The sequence below is a fragment of the Podarcis raffonei genome, chromosome 2 (assembly GCF_027172205.1).
Source record: "Podarcis raffonei isolate rPodRaf1 chromosome 2, rPodRaf1.pri, whole genome shotgun sequence".
NCBI classification, from domain to species: domain Eukaryota; kingdom Metazoa; phylum Chordata; class Lepidosauria; order Squamata; family Lacertidae; genus Podarcis; species Podarcis raffonei.
Window position 1 is genome coordinate 105,739,730 of NC_070603.1, and position 16,118 is coordinate 105,755,847.

The 16,118-nt window shown below is 48.3% G+C and overlaps 1 protein-coding gene across 2 annotated transcripts in view; it reads right to left on the reverse strand.

The window, feature by feature from the left end:
• Positions 1-11,511, reverse strand: part of LOC128408544 (serine/threonine-protein kinase pim-3-like) — a 28,239-nt gene extending 16,728 nt beyond the window's left edge. Inside the window, exons 1-2 of one of the 2 annotated variants that reach the window (XM_053378431.1) lie at positions 11,307-11,511; positions 6,189-6,289 (exon numbers count right to left, since the gene is read on the reverse strand). In XM_053378431.1, coding sequence (XP_053234406.1) covers positions 6,189-6,289; positions 11,307-11,397 — 192 coding nt within the window. In that variant the 5' untranslated portion in view covers positions 11,398-11,511. Of the gene's footprint in view, positions 1-6,188; positions 6,290-6,461; positions 6,740-11,306 lie in introns of those variants that run through there. The other variant, XM_053378433.1, reaches the window with a different exon arrangement.
• Positions 11,512-16,118: the final 4,607 nt, after the last annotated feature.

Below are 16,118 nucleotides of genomic sequence, written 5' to 3' on the forward strand. Positions count from 1 at the left end.
GTACTTCCCCTACCCTCAGCCCTAACTCCGTTGAGTATTTTTTGTTATGAGACTGAGTGTTTGGGGCTGATGCTGTAGCATTCTTGTCTGGGGGCTTGATGGAAAAACAGAAAAGTGACCCTCACCTAACTCTCCAATGCCCTTCAACAAGAATGCTGTAGGAAATATTGCTAAGCCCAAAGGGAGGCAATAATTTGCTTCAGCTCACCTTGTTAATGGCAGAGCAAAAGCTATGAGTGTGTCATTCTCAATCAGTCTACTTTCAGGACTGATTTTAGAACCCTCTTATATCAGGCCACATGGTCACTGGAGGTGGCCCCATCATGCAAACATGACTATCCACACAGGGACCATCTATTTTTGTTTTTTTCTGATACTGGATTTTAAGTTACAGATACATCTTTTAAAACAGCTGTCAGTATATCACACTGTATTCCACTTGCCTTCCAAAGGAACATGTGGCTCTCCCCACATAGCGGGTTAGGTTGAGACTGCTGATCCAAAGTGATCAGTAATTTTTACGGTAATTACAATCCTGCTTTCCCTTGTACCAGCTTACCTTGACTTTGGTAAGGCCTTTGAAAAGGTCCCCCATGATATTATTGCAAAACAACCAGTAAAAAGTGGGCCAGACAAAGCTACTGTTAGGTGGATTTGTAATTGGTTGACGGGCTGAACCCAAAGATTGCTCATCAGTGGCTCACCTTCATCCTAGAAAAAAATGACTATTGGGGTTCCACAAGGTTCTGTCCTGGGCCTGGTGCTATTCAATATTTTTATAAATGATTTGGATGATGGAATAGAGGGCGTGCTAATCAAATTTGCAAATGACTGCAAACTGGGAGGAGTTGCTAATACACCAGAGGACAGGGTCAGAATTCAAAATGACCTGAATAGCCTAGAGAGCTGGGCCAAAACCAACAATATGGAGTTCAATAGGGAGAAATGTAAGGTACTACACCTGGATAGAAAAAATGAAATGCACAGGTGGGGGACACTTGGCTTGACAACAGTACCAGTGAAAGGGATCTGGGAGTCTTAGTCCACCACAAGCTGAATATGAGTCAACAGTGTGATGTGGCAGCTAAGAACGCCAATGCAATTCTGGGCTGCATCAATAGGAGTATAGTGTCTAGATCAAGTGAAGGAATGCTACCACACTATTCTGGTTGGTCAGACCACACCTGAAATACTGTGTCCAGTTGAAGAAGGATATTGTCAAGCTGGAACATGTCCAGAGGAGGGTGACCAAAATGTAAAAGGTCTGGAATCCAAGCCCTATGAGGAGAGAATTAGGGAGCTGGATTTGTTTAATCTAGAGAAGAGAAGATTAAGGAGTGACATGATAGCCATGTTTAAATATTTGAAGGGATGTCATGTTGAAGAGGGAGCAAGATTGTTTTCTGCTGTTCTAGAGACTAGGATGCAGAATAATGGATTCAAACTATGGGAAAAGAGATTCCACCTGGGCGCGGTAATCCAGTCAGGGAAAAAGGGAGGCATACTATGTTTAGGGCACTGTTTCCAGCCCCTTCCCCTTTTCGGGGTGAGCATAGTGGATCCTAAAAGGGGCTGCTCAGTCATGGATACAGCTGCTGAGCTGCTCAACTGCCTCATTCCTTGAGTCAGAACGACTGAACGCCCATGTGTCGGTTCATGACTAGGGGCTTCACATTCCTGCCCCCGTAGCCATTTAGTGATCGCCATGGGGGGAGGGTCTGGGGGGGGTGGGTTGGGTTGGGTTTTTGGAAGATGCCTGTGCGTGAATTTGTTTTATGTGTGTAGATCAGTGCACACTGACCAACGCACAGTCTTCGCAGTAGGGCTCTGTTCTGATGGCATGAGTAGTCACGACGAACTGGTGGATCCTATCTGCTGCAGCCTTCATCTGCCTTCACAGCCGTTGTAACACACTGCTTGTTATCACCCGTCTGTTCTGCCGTTGAGGACTTCTTGGATCATTCTTTGTCTAGCTCCTTCCCTGTTATGTACTAAGCTTGGATCCTAGAACAATAGGCAAGTAGGATCCTAGAATGCAAGAACTGACTGGCTTGCAGGAAAAGACCAATCAGGCTCCAGGAGGGAAGCAGAATCAGCCAGTCAGACGGGACTCATTGTGTAAATAATGTATATAAAAGCCTGAGGTTTTGGGGAAAATTCAGTCACTGTTTTACAAGCTGCAATAAAGAGCATGAAATCACTACAGGACTCTGAGCATATTTAATTTTCTTTGACCTTACCACCTTGGGTGACCCTGCTGGGAGTACGAGATTCCCAACGGCTTCGCTCACAAGGGTCATAGGAATGTGCAAGCCCACTCACCATGACAAGTGAGAGAACTGAGATAGATTGCACTGAGCCCTGGTCTCATTAGACAAAGTGTTCCACCAAAAAGGCTCTGGCTCTGGTTGAGGACAGCTGGATATGTTTTGGGCCAGGGACCACCAGTAGGTTGTTGTTAGATGAGCGTCACACTCATGGGGGTGTATTGGAAGATAATTCCCACAGATAAGAAAGGTCACAGACTGTTTAGGGCTTTAAAGATTAGCACCAAAACATTGAACCTGATTTGATACTCCACCTGGAGCCAATCCAGCTGATGAACAACCAACTGAATGTGGGCTCTCCACAAAGTCCAAGTAAGAACTCATGCATCTGCATTTTAGACCATTTGGAGTTTCTGGAGCAGTCTCAAGGGTAGCCCTGCATATCTCTCTCTCTCTCTCTCTCTCTCACACACACACACACACACACACACATTTATACCCTGCACTCCCCGGCTCAGGTGTACAGCAAGTTAAAGTAGTCTAGTAGAGTGGTGCCTCACAAGATGAAATTAATTTGTTCCGCGAGTTTTGTCGTCTTGCGATTTTTTTCGTCTTGCGAAGCACGGTGTCGGAAAAGTTTTGGAAAAGCTTCAAAAATCACCAAAGTCTTCAAAAACCTCAAAAAAGGCTACCACACCGCGTGCTACGAGTTGCTCCTCGAAGTCAAGTCGCAACTGTATTAACGGTGTTAAGAAAAAGGAAACAAACTTGCAAGACGTTTCCGTCTTGCGAAGCAAGCCCATAGGGAAAATTGTCTTGCGAAGCAGCTCAAAAAACCAAAAACCCTTTCGTCTTCCGAGTTTTCCGTCTTGCGAGGCATTCGTCTTGCGAGGTACCACTGTATGCAGGTGACTACTGCATGGATCACCATGGCTAGGTTGGAAAGGGACAGGTACGGTACCGATTGCCTAACCTGACATAGATTCGAAAATTCCAGTTTGGCTACATTTGTGACCAATGCCTCCATAGAGACAGAAGCATCCAGGATCACACAGGGACTCCTGATGGCAGCTACAGGTGACTATTGCGCCCCATGAAGAGCTGGGAGCTGGCAAACCAAACTGAAATTATTCTGGCCCAGCCATTGGACGCCCATCTTTAAAGGATAGAGATTCAGCCGACTCCGTTTCCTCCATCCCAGCACACCCACCTAAAAATTGGCCAATATATCCAGGGTAGCATCTGGCCAGGGCCATGAAGCAGTAGATCCATGATGTTTGTGGTCAGATCTGTGGTTATGTACAAGATATGTGAATAAAGGGTGAATTTGGGGTTCCCCAATGCAAAAAGCGTGAGGATCCATGAGGATCCGTGCTTCGAAACCACATTTTTGGGCCACAATATGGCCAGGAAGCCGTGGATCCGAGTTTTTCATGGTGCAGGCTGTGCCCATGACCATGATGTGTGATTTGACAGTGAGTTTGGGTTGGCCCAATGCAAAAAGTGTGAGGATCCGTGAGGATCCGTGCTTCGAAACCACGTTTTTGGGCCATGGTGTGGCCAGGAAGCCGTGGATCTCAGTTTTTTGCAGTGCAGGCTGTGCCCCTGGCCATGATGTGTGATTTGACGGTGAATTTGGGCTGATCTAGTGCAAAAAGCGTGAGGATCCATGAGGATCTGTGCTTCAAAACCACGTTTTTGGTCCATGGTGTTGCCAGGAAGCGATGGATCTGAGTTTTCTGTGGTGCAGGCTGTGCCCCTGGACATGTTGTGTGATTTGACAGCGAGTTTCGGTTGGCCCAATACGAAAAGTGTGAGGATCCATGAGGATCCATGCTTCAAAACCACGTTTTTGGGCCGTGGTATGACCAGGAAGCCGTGGATCCGTGATTTTTGTGGTGGATGTTGTGCCCCTGGCCATGATGTTTGATCTGATGCTGACTTTGGGCTGATCTATTGCAAAAATAATGAGGATCCATGAGGATCCATGCTTCAAAACCACGTTTTTGGGCCATGCCGTTGCCAGATGACCGTGGATCTGAGTTTTCTGTGGTGCAGGCTGTGCCCCTGGACATGATGTGTGACATGACAGTGAGTTTAGGGTAGCTCTATGCAAAAAGCGTGAGGATCCATGAGGATCCGTGCTTCAAAACCACGTTTTCGGGCCATGGATTTAACAGGAAGTCGTGGGTCCATGATTTTTGTGGTGCAGGCTGTGCTCCTGGCTATGATGTGTGATTTGACAGTGTGTTTGGGGTGGCCCAATGCAAAAAGCATGAAGATCCATGAGGATCCGTGGTCCGGAACCACGTTTTTGGGCCACGGTATGGCCAGGAAGCCGTGGATCTGTGATTTTTGTGGTGGATGCTGTGCCCCTGGCCATGATATTTGATCTGATGGTGACTTTGAGCTGGTCTTGTGCAAAAATCATGAGGATCCATGAGGATCCATGCTTCAAAACCACGTTTTTGGGCCACGGTATGGCCAGGAAGCCGTGGATCCGTTATTTTTCTGGTGGATGCTGTGCCCATGGCCATGATGTTTGATCTGATGGTGACTTTGGGCTGGTCTTGTGCAAAAAGTGTGAGGATCCATGAGGATCCGTGCTTGAAAACCACGTTTTTGGGCCATGCCACTGCCAGATAACCGTGGATCTCAGTTTTTTGTGGTGGATGCTGTGCCCCTGGATATGATGTGTGATTTGACGGTGAGTTTGGGTTGGCCCAATGCAAAAAGCGTGAGGATCCATGAGGATCCGTGCTTCAAAACCACGTTTTTGAGCCATGGAGTGGCCAGGAAGCCGTGGATCCGTGATTTTTGTGCTGCAAGTTGTGCCCCTGCAAATCATGTGTGATTTGACGGTGACTTTGGGCTGATATAGTGCAAAAAGTGTGAGGATCCATGAGGATCCGTGCTTGAAAACCACGTTTTTGGGCCATGCCACTGCCAGATAACCGTGGATCTCAGTTTTTTGTGGTGCAAGCTGTGCCCCTGCAAATCATGTGTGATTTGACGGTGACTTTGGGCTGATATAGTGCAAAAAGCGTGAGGATCCATGAGGATCCGTGCTTGAAAACCACGTTTTTGGGCCATGGAGTGGCCAGGAAGCCATGGATCCGTGATTTTTGTGGTGCAGGCTGTGCCCCTGGAAATCATGTGTGATTTGACGGTGAGTTTGGGGTAGCCCAATGCAAAAAGCTTGAGGATCCATGAGGATCCGTGCTTGAAAACCACGTTTTTGGGCCATGGAGTGGCCAGGAAGCCGTGGATCTGAGTTTTTGTGGTGTAAGCTGTGCCCCTGGCCATGATGTGTGATTTGACAGTGAGTTTGGGTTGTCCCAATGCAAAAAGCGTGAGGATCCATGAGGATCCGTGCTTGAAAACCACGTTTTTGGGCCATGGAGTGGTCAGGAAGCCGTGGATCCGTGTTTTTTGTGGTGCAGGCTGTGCCCCTGGGAATGATGTGTGATTTGACGGTGAGTTTGGGTTGGCCCAATGCAAAAAGCGTGAGGATCCATGAGGATCCGTGCTTGAAAACCACGTTTTTGGGCCACGGTTTCGCCAGGAAGCCGTGGATCCGTGATTTTTGTGGTGGATGCTGTGCCCATGGCCATGATCTTTGATCTGATGGTGAGTTTGGGCTGATCTAGTGGAAAAATCATGAGGATCCATGAGGATCCGTGTTTTTTAACCATGTTTTTGCGCCCCTGCGCGCCCCCGAAACAGTGGATGCGTGATTTTTTTGATGCTTTCTACAGAGTAAGACATGGTCTACAGTATCATGGTGGTTTTATTTAATTTGAATGAAAAAATCATATGAATTCACGAGGATCCGTGTAGATCCGCCTTTTACGTTTTTCCTATCTACACATGCACGCGCGACTGATATATATAGAGAAAAGACGCCGATCGGTCACTCACCGGGAGAGAATCGCTGAGCCGGGTCCCCGCGTAGACGGTGCCGAAACCGCCGCTCCCAATCAACGCTCCCAAGCGGTAGCGCGTCTCCAAGGTCGCCTTCCCTGCGGGGGATGGAGAAAAGGAAAGCAGCGCATCAGCGTGGCGAGTTGTGCCGGGACCCGCCCAGCCAGCCAGACACCCACACCGGCTGCGGTTTGCTTGCAAACAACAACAGCGAAAACCACCACGCTCGCTCCATTCACAAAAACCGCCCCACGTGCTCCTTGTTGTTACCCGCGGAGCGAGGCTCCTCTTCGGCGGCATCGGCGGCCGGCGGCCCTTCGGGACCCTGGTGGCAAATGGGGCCTTGAGCCAAGAGCATGGCCTGGTCAGTCGGTCACTCTCCGGCCAAGATTGCCTCGCGTGTGCTTGTTTGTGTGTATGTGTGTGGCCGCTCCTCCCTCCCCCACCGCGTGCGCCTCGGAATTCCTTCGCTTTTACGAACGTTCCAACTCCACGCCGACCTTAGCCAATGGCGAGGCGAGCTGGAGGAAGCCGCGAAAAAGCAGAGCCAATCAGAAGAGGCGTGTGTGGGGTGGGGGGGTAAAAGGAGGAGTTCTATTCGGCCGCCGACAGGGCGAGGCTTTGAAACCGTCGAGGGAGAAGCGCGCACGGCAATCAAAACGAGGCGGGGTGCGCAGCAGGCAGGAGTCCTTTAAATGAATTGGAAAGGCAACGGCAGCCAATCGAGGAGAGGCGCGCGAGGACCCTTTACGCTTCTCCTCGCCACCGCCGCTTGTTGACCACGTGCGATATACTATTTTAAAGTTGGCGCTTGCAAAGTCCGCTAGCAAATGCGCTGCATCGACGCGCTCCCCGGACCCTACCCCGCATTTTTGCTGCCTGAGCCCAGCTCTTGGTAGCTTCGGGAAACCTTCGCCCCAGCCTCTACTGATTCACCGGGCGAGAGGGACACTCGGCTCGCCTTCCGCCTCTTTAATTAAATAGCAAGTGCCCCTATTGCTTCCAGCGTCCCACCCACCCACTTAAAAAAAATACCTGCAGTCTTAAAATCCAGATTTGCTTCCCCCCCCACTAGATTTGCTTGACCAGAGACCCTGAGTGTCCAACAGAAGGCATAAAGTTTCTCCCGGCGCCCCCTTCCTTGCCATGGTGGTACAAGTTTGTTTATTATATTGTTATACTGCTGTTCATTTGAGGATCACAAGACAGTTTACAATATACAAACACAAATATAAATACCATAAAGGTAAAGAGACCCCTGACCATTAGGTCCAGTCGCGAACCACTCTAGGGTTGCGGCGCTCATCTCGCTTTACTGGCCGAGGGAGCGTACAGCTTCCGGGTCATGTGGCCAGCATGACTAAGCCGCTTCTGGTGAACCAGAGCAGCGCACGGAAACACCCGCCAGAGCGGTACCTATTTATCTACTTGCACTTTTTGGCGTGCTTTCAAACTGCTAGGTGGGCAGGAGCAGGGACCGAGCAACGGGAGCTCACCCCGTCGCAGGGATTCGAACCGCCAACCTTCTGATCGGCAAGCCCTAGGCTCAGTGGTTTAGACCACAGCGCCACCCTCGTCCCTATAAATACCACAGTGGCAAACAAAATCAATAACCCACACACAGTTTAAAAGACAATGGATGGCTAGCCCCAGGCCTGCTTATAGAGAAATGTTTTTGCCTGTAATGAAGGCATCCAGTGAGCCTCCCCAGGGGAGAGCATTCCATAAGTGGGGAGCCACCGCAGAAAAGGCTCAGTCTCGTGTTGCCTCCCTCCAGGCCTCTCATGAAGGGGGCGCATGAAGAAGAGTCTCAAATGATAAGCACAGGGTCAAGGACCGGGAAAGGTGGCCCCAGAGGCATTGCAGTCTTGTTGCAGTTTGTGGGACCTTTCCTGTTCTGCACAGCTCTCCCTAATAAGGAGCACAGCAGCGCTCTCTCAAGGTCTGGGCCCAACTACCTTAGCTGACCCAAAGTATTTCCTGCCACAAAGTCAGACCAGCCGCTCAGCCATTCAAAACGTATGTCAACAAAGACAAAAACTGCTGTTTTGCAAACCCGCAGCACTAGCCAATGCACCCCCTTCTATGACACCACTTTTTGCATTCTGGAAATGGAAGTGAAAATGCCCTGGCGTGCAACACACTCTTGGCTGCCTAGGTCAAAAGTTAGCCAAAACATATCACCAGCAGTCAGCATCCAATGCTATAATAAAGAAACCCCGGCTTTGTATTTAGCATAGCATATATCACTGCATAGTAGGGGTTCACCACATCTTCCTTTCAAAAGGCTGCATTTAATAATATTATAGGATCAGCCTTAGTGCATATCTGCCACCAGTGCACGGACTTGGGAGCACACGTTGCATATTCTCAGCCATAAATCCTTTCCTCTTTCAAGTAGGGCGTGAGCCAGCTACGGAAGTGACTAACAACAACCCCATTGACTCAATAAAGCGAGGAGGAGTACATTGCAGCCGAGCAGATACCCCCAAATCAGTGTAAATCATCCAGCGACACACCAGATGACCACATCACCTTTTCCATCGCAGCAGAGCAAGTTTCACTTTCCCGCAAAGGCGGGCTTCAAAATGATAAGCTTCCAAACGATAAGCCAAGCCTTGTCATATCTATCTAAGCTCCCTTGGAATCCCAGAAATGTCCCTGGAGACAGGGAGGAATAGCCACAAACGCTTTGATACGGGATGTGCCCACGTCACAGAGCACCGCAGCAAGGCAGAGGCGATGTTTGCTCAGCCCCGAGAGAAGGCTAGTCTGTGGGTTTGGTGATGGGAGGGGGCGCCTAGACGCGACAGGAGTTTGCCGCACCAGATTCCCAGGAAACATGCTGTTTCCCGCCTGCTGGACAGAGAAACAGGCACCTTTGTTGCTTGTGTACCTTTGTGGGAGACAACACAAGCACAGCCACGTGGGATAAAGCTGCGAGGCCAAAGTCCTAAAGCATCATTCCAAAAATAAACCACTGGGAATGGCCCAGAAGGATGCAAAATACGATGACACACTAGTGTGTTTCTTCCTCATGGGCAAGCAGTCATTGAGCAGAGGAGGAAAGGATCATGCCAACGTATTTCCCCCCCACCCCACCCCACTCTCAGTTACGCTAAAGGTAGCTCTGATTTTCAGTCATCTCCCTGTGTCAATAAAACAAAGGAGAACACCATTTACTATACGTACAGGTGCTGGGGGTGTTACACAGGCCTGGCCCTACCATTAGGCAGAGTGAGATAACTCTCTCAGGCAGCAGAAAGTCTTGTAGGGGGAGTGTCCCCCTAAGCAAGCCTCAGGGAAGGGGATGGTCTTGTCCTGGGACAGGTGCCGAGCTGCCAGTTTGACCAGCTTCTCTCTCTCTCTCTCTCTCTCTCTCTCTCTCTCTCTCTCTCTCTCTCTCTCTCTCTGTGTGTGTGTGTGTGTGTGGAGGTGTGCTGTGTCGCTTGCCTCAGGCAGCAAAGTGTCTTGGGCCGGCCCTGTTATTGCATGTGCAGCTGAGTGATGGAAAAGGCAGAGAGCTGAGAAAGGCCTCCTTTAAACCTTGCCTCTGCTACGAACTCACCGATGCAGATAACATTACTGGCCTATCTTACAGGGTCGTTGTAACAATAGAGGAGGCCATTATGTGAAATACGTTGAAAGGAGAAGAGGTCAATTATTTTCAAGGGTGACACTCTTTCTGGTCAGCAAAGTCTGCCGACCCAGCCAGGAGACTGCTTATTCTTTTTTTTAACAGCTGTTGTGACAGAAAGGAGTCCACTCTGGGATGGTTTCAAGGGCATGTGCAGAAAACAAGGCAAGTTTCTTCTCCCCCCCCCCATTCAACTCAGTGGACACCAATGGGTGTTTAATATGTGTACACGTTTTTCTTCCACATTTCCTGCAGAGAAGCTCAAAGGCCACCTTGCATGGCTTACTCCCTCGCCCCCATTTTGCCCTCTTAGCAACATCAGTCGTGTAAAAAGTAAGTTAGGCGGAGCAAAGGTGACTGGTCCACAGTCACCCAGTGAGTGTCACGCCAAACTGGTTTGCCAGGGGTGGGGAACCTGTTGCCTTTTGGATGCTGTTCAACTACTGCCAGTCCTAACCAGTATAGCTAAGGGTTTTGTGGACGGTGGGAGTTGCGAGTCCAACGGTGAGCAACAGGTTGGGGGGGGAAATATGAAGATTTAAACGCAGCAGCAAAGGAACGCAGAAAACCAGCCGCCGCCTGCAGAGGTCAGCACTGAGCGGCAACTCGGCTGCTCCCCTCGTCGCACTTGGCAACAGGCAACCGAATGGAAATCTCCCGGAGTTTCTCAAGAGCCGCGCGCCCCCTCCTACAAGCCAAGGAAATAACCGCTCCAACTTCTGCAAATGTACGACACACTGACGGAATCATAGAACCGTGGAGCTGGAAGGGGCCACCGGGGTCATCCATCCCAACCCCCTGGAATGCGGGGATCTTTTAGCCCAAGATTGGGTTTCCATCGTTAATTCGCATTCTTAGCAAGCGGATCAAAGGAAAGGAGCGGAGGAGAAGCGGAGTTTCCCAGCCCTGCGAGCGGCTTTAAGGCATTTGGCGCGGGGACGCGTCGTCGCTCCACGGATCCCCAGCACTGACTAAAAGCAATCTGATCGCAGACTCGTGTCAACGACCTGGCCACCCACTGCAGCCTCCGATCAGAGAGGGGATGTCACCTTCCGCGGGACGGCTATTCATTCGATTCTCCCTGTTGCTCATTCGGAGGAGCGCAAGGAGTTAGGGAACCTCTCGTAGAAAACTCTCAGCAAATTAAGTTTGCACAAAGCTGCGAGCATTAAACCGATAATGCAAAGTCAATATAAGCTTGTGGTGCAGCTAAGAAGTATCCCCCCTTTTTTATTTTGGTGGGCTCTCAGAAGTTTTGACAGCAGGAAGCCCGTTGCCCCCCGATGGGCAGCGTGAGGATCCCCAGAGGGCAAAGACGAGCCAGACCCCATTGCAAGCAGAGGGATCCGCTCTGACCCCGACTCTTATCAAGCCACGGCGGGTGCTTGCAGACCTCGGAGGCGCCCTCTCGCAGCCCCCGCGCGTCCGCCCCAGTCTCCCCCCAACTGCGCCTCCGCCGCGGTCGCGGAGCAACTCACCCTGCACCGGCTCGTCTTTGGGGAACGCCGCCGAGCTGAGCATGCTGCAGCGGTGCACGTTGGGCGGGTAAAGCACCTGCACCGAGGACATCGCGGCCGCGACTCGGGCCAAGCCAGGGGAAAGTTGCGAAGAAGTTGCAGCAGAAGCGCAGCTCCGACGACACCGGAGCCGCAACCTGAATCCCCGGGGAAGCCTCTCGGAGTTGGAGACGGGCGGAGAGCCACGCCCACCGCGGTCAAGCCACGCCCCTCCCCTCTGATGCAGCCGCGCCCCATTCTCCTCCCGCTCCCGAGCTCCGCCCTTCTGGGCGGGCTCGGCCAGGCTATTGGTCGCTCTGGCTGTCAGCAACGCGAGACGGGCAGGCTGCGCGCTTCCCTTCCATGCACTGTCAGGCGCTTCTGCGCTGGTGGAAGCGGATTCTTCAAAAAGTAGCAGCAGCCTTAATCGCACGTGGAAACGGAGCAAAAGAATATCTCGCCTGCCAGAGTTCGTCAAACACGAGTTAAAAATAAGACCCTTGTGGCATTTAAGAAACTTAATTTTATGATGGGTTAAGCCGACCCCAGTAGACTTCATCAGTTGCTGAAATAAAATCCCGGACTAATGACTCCTGAGAGGCAGCGTGGTGTAGTGGTTAGAGCAGGGGTCAGCAAACTTTTTCAGTCGTGGGCTGGTCCACCGTCCCTCAGACCATGTGGGGGGCCAGACTATATTTTTTTGGGGGGAAATGAACGAATTCCTATGCCCCACAAATAACCCAGAGATACATTTTAAATAAAAGGACACCTTCTACTCATGTAAAAACACGCTGATTCCTGGACCGTCCGCGGGCTGGATTGAGAAGGCAATTGGGCCACATCCAGCCCCCAGGCCTTAGGTTGCCTACCCCTGGGTTAGAGTGTCAGGCTAGGAACTGGGAGACCAGGGTTTGAATCCCTTTTCAGAGGCAAAGATCGTTGGGTGGACTTGGGCCAGTCTTGCTCTCTCAGCTTAACCACCTCATTAAAAATATTTTTTAAAAATACTGTGAAAATAAGAAACCATGGCTGGTTTCTGCTGGCATCCAAGACTGGCCATGGGTGAAGCAAGAACCTTGTAATACTATAAGCCCCTCCATCAGAGACTCAGGTTGTATATATATATGTGCAAATAAACCATATATCATAATGACACCACCGTCTCCATTGTGCCGCATTTCCAAAGGAAACACAAACCCTGGACCCCTGGAATTTCACACCACTTTGGAATTGGGGTGGTGAGTGACAATATTTAACCAGTACTAGGACTCAGTTCTAATACTGCAAGTATTGCCAATTAGCTGTGTCATCCTTAGGAAAATTATAAGTATGCTTCTGTTCCAGCTGGTCATTATAAGAAACCTATAACCAAGAAGCACTGCCTTCTTTTTCCTCCTCGCTCCCAATCCCTTTTCCTTTTGTGTTATCACTGACCTTGCTGGGTGGGGGGGTTGCTAAAGAATGAGCAAAAAATGCTAATAGCACTTTGTTCACCTTACTGGGCTCCTTCCCATCACAGCAGGTTTGTGAAGTAGGAAAGGGATGATGATGGCTTGCCCATGGCTACCCAGCAGACAGAACTTATTGGTGGCGGCCCCACAGTTAAAGCCTGATCATCTACAGTGAGGGAGGGAAAGTATTTGATCCCCTGCTAAATTTGCCCGTTTGCCCTCCGACGAAGAAATGACCAGTCCATAATTTTAATGGTAGGTTTATTGTAGCTGTGAGAGACAGAATAACAACAGGCAAACAGGCAAATTTAGCAGAGGATCAAATACTTTCCCCCCTCACTGTACTAGCTAGAGACATTGTAAATCTTTCCTATCATAACTGGATCCTGATGAGTAGGAATAAACTGTTCATTGTGCATTAGGCATTTTTTATATTGATTATTTAACAACAACAACAATATTTATGAATTGCTTCCCATGAGGCACCTCAAAGCAATATACAATACAACAGAAACATATGAAAAACAGCTGGCTATATAAAAACAGTGAAAACAATTGTGTAGCTAACATTATTCTATGTTCTATGTTTCTATTTAATAATAATAATTTTATTATTTGTATTATTTATTTAAAAGCAACAATGAGCACATCTAAAACAATTAAAACAACAACAATTACATATATAAAGTTCGGTATATTATATTATTAGAGGGAAATTATAGTTTATATAATTAGCTTTCCCAACATGAGCTTCCAAAGTGGACTGGACTACAAATCAAACACACACGCACACACACACAGGACCACATTATAAATTGTACAGGTACCCCACAAGCCCTCATAATAGACGGTTAATACAATATGGTTAATCATTATGCGTTATGAAGCAGCTCCCTGATGTCATGCTAGCAGAGCAAAGCAGCAGCTAAGGCCCTGTTTACTGAGCTATAACCAGAGCTACTCACTATCACATGGCAACCGCGAAGGGCTATCAGTGTGTCCAAGCTGCTGGGCCGGAGCAAACTGTCCATTCTCTTTCCTTATGGCAGCATGTGATGTTCTTTAACTAGAACTCAGCTGCCCCTGGGCCAGCAATTGACTTTGGATAAAGCAAATTGCATTATTTTCCACAAGGATTTGCTTTTTCCGGGATCTTGCCTACTGCACTAACTGTAGTTAGAGAGAAGGCTGTAATATTCGTATGATTACGCCTACCCCTCTTCTCCAAGTGATGAGAAGTTCCAGGTTCGCAGCACTTACCTGGGCTTGGTTTCCTACAGAAGGAGGTCGCAGGAGGCTTATTGGCATTTTGCTATATTTGCATTAATTTACAGAGATACGGGTTGAGCATAGATGGAGGCACAGTTTATATTGCTTAGCAACTGGCTATGAGTCCTTAACAAAAGCAGGACCTCCATGTCTGTCTTATAAGCCTTATAAACATTGCCTCCGCAGTTTGCTTTCTAACTTTCTTTATAGCTGTCCAATTGATTTGCTTTCGAAAGCTAAGAGTCTAGCCCCAACTGGGGGGTGGGGGGGGAGAGAGAGAGCATGAGCGTGAAAATGAACTAGAAGTCATTCAAACTTCTACACCAGTATGAATTTAATTCATAATTTGCTCACTTGGCAATTATGATTACCACTTTCAGGTGTAATTTACAGATTTTTTGACTAGTTCAGTGAACTTCATTCAGCCAAACTAGCTCATTCCAAGCACTGTGCATGTTCCAAACCTTTCTGCTGAAGTCCTGTAACCTTTTGTACCACAAACACTGAGGTCGCAGGTTTGATCCCTTTATAGAATGGCTTCATATTCCTGCACTGCAGGGGGTTGGACTACATGATCCTCAAGGTCCCTTCCATCTCTATAATTTTATGATTCTGTGAAATGTTCTGAGTATTTTTGTGTGTGTGTGGTTCCTGCTATTTTGCTCAATAGTTAGACTTGCCATATTTCAAAAAGTGAAAATCCGGACACAATAGTTGTTGAGCTCTTTTTTTTTAAATCACAAAAAGTGAGTTTTTAAAGCTATTTTTTACAAAATCAACATTTTCCTGTACATTTTTGCAATTTACCCTGCATGCTGTTTACAGGGGCTATGTCCAGGAAATTCCAGACGTATGGCAACCCTACTCTAGTGCAAGAGTCTCTCTCCAGATGGCAGTAACAGGGAAACACCACGGAACAAGTAATAGCGGTATGTGGACCATCCAATATAATTCCACCACTGTTATTGCATCAATAATATTGCATCAATCACCTGCTGCAGAATACATCTCCAGAAAAACAAAACAAAACCCAAGCCAGTCAGGAGAGGCCAAATTCAGCTCATTGGATCTTTCTGAGTCTCAAAAATGGCAGTTTCTTTTCAGATACAGACACCTAGATGCCAGCGTCCTTAGATGGGGTTGCGGGGTGTGTGTGTGTGTGTGTGTGTGTGTGTGTGTGTGGCATTCACCTCTCAGTTTTTTTCTACTCATTTGGAAGCTCAGCTACTGAAAGCAATCAGCAACAGTGCTGGAACCTTCCCTAGAAGGGATATTGTCATGGAGAAGGATTTATCCTGTCTTGGGAGAGGTGAATCTGTCAATTGTGTTTTCTCTCAATTCCTCATTTTTCTAACCTTTTCTCCCCACATTTCGACCTCACTTTGTGATTTATATATTTATTAAAAAGCCGCCGTGCATTTTAATACAATTTTCTTCTGATATTCACATTTGTATGCTATTTTGATTAATATATACACATTTTTAGAAAACAGTTTCCCCTAATATACTGCATTTTTGTATGTTATATTCACTAGCAAATGCATTTTCATGTGTACTTTGCTATGGTATGCTGCGCTGTACACATTACACCCCCGCAGAATTCCATTGTAAATTTTGAAATGCAGCCCTGTTTCAGTCCTCGTATGGTTTTGGGACTTGCAAATGAGCGAGGGTTCGGCTTTACAGTGGTACCTCGGGTTAAGAACTTAATTCGTTCTGGAGGTCCGTTCTTAACCTGAAACTGTTCTTAACCTGAGGTACCACTTTAGCTAATGGGGCTTCCTGCTCCCGCCGCATAATTTCTGTTCTCATTCTGAGGTAAAGTTCTTAACCCGAGATACTATTTCTGGGTTAGCGGAGTCTGTAACCTGAAGCATCTGTAACCCGAGGTACCACTGTAATTGCAAACTGAATTGAATGTCTATCCCATCCCTAAATGCTGCGCCGCCACCAAACAAGCCTTTTCTAATGGTGGGAAAGAAATGTTGGCTCCCCACCTTGGGAGCCAACTCCTAGGGACCGTGGAGGCTTCGGCCCCAACAATAATATATTTGAGGTGCATTCCCATTCAAAT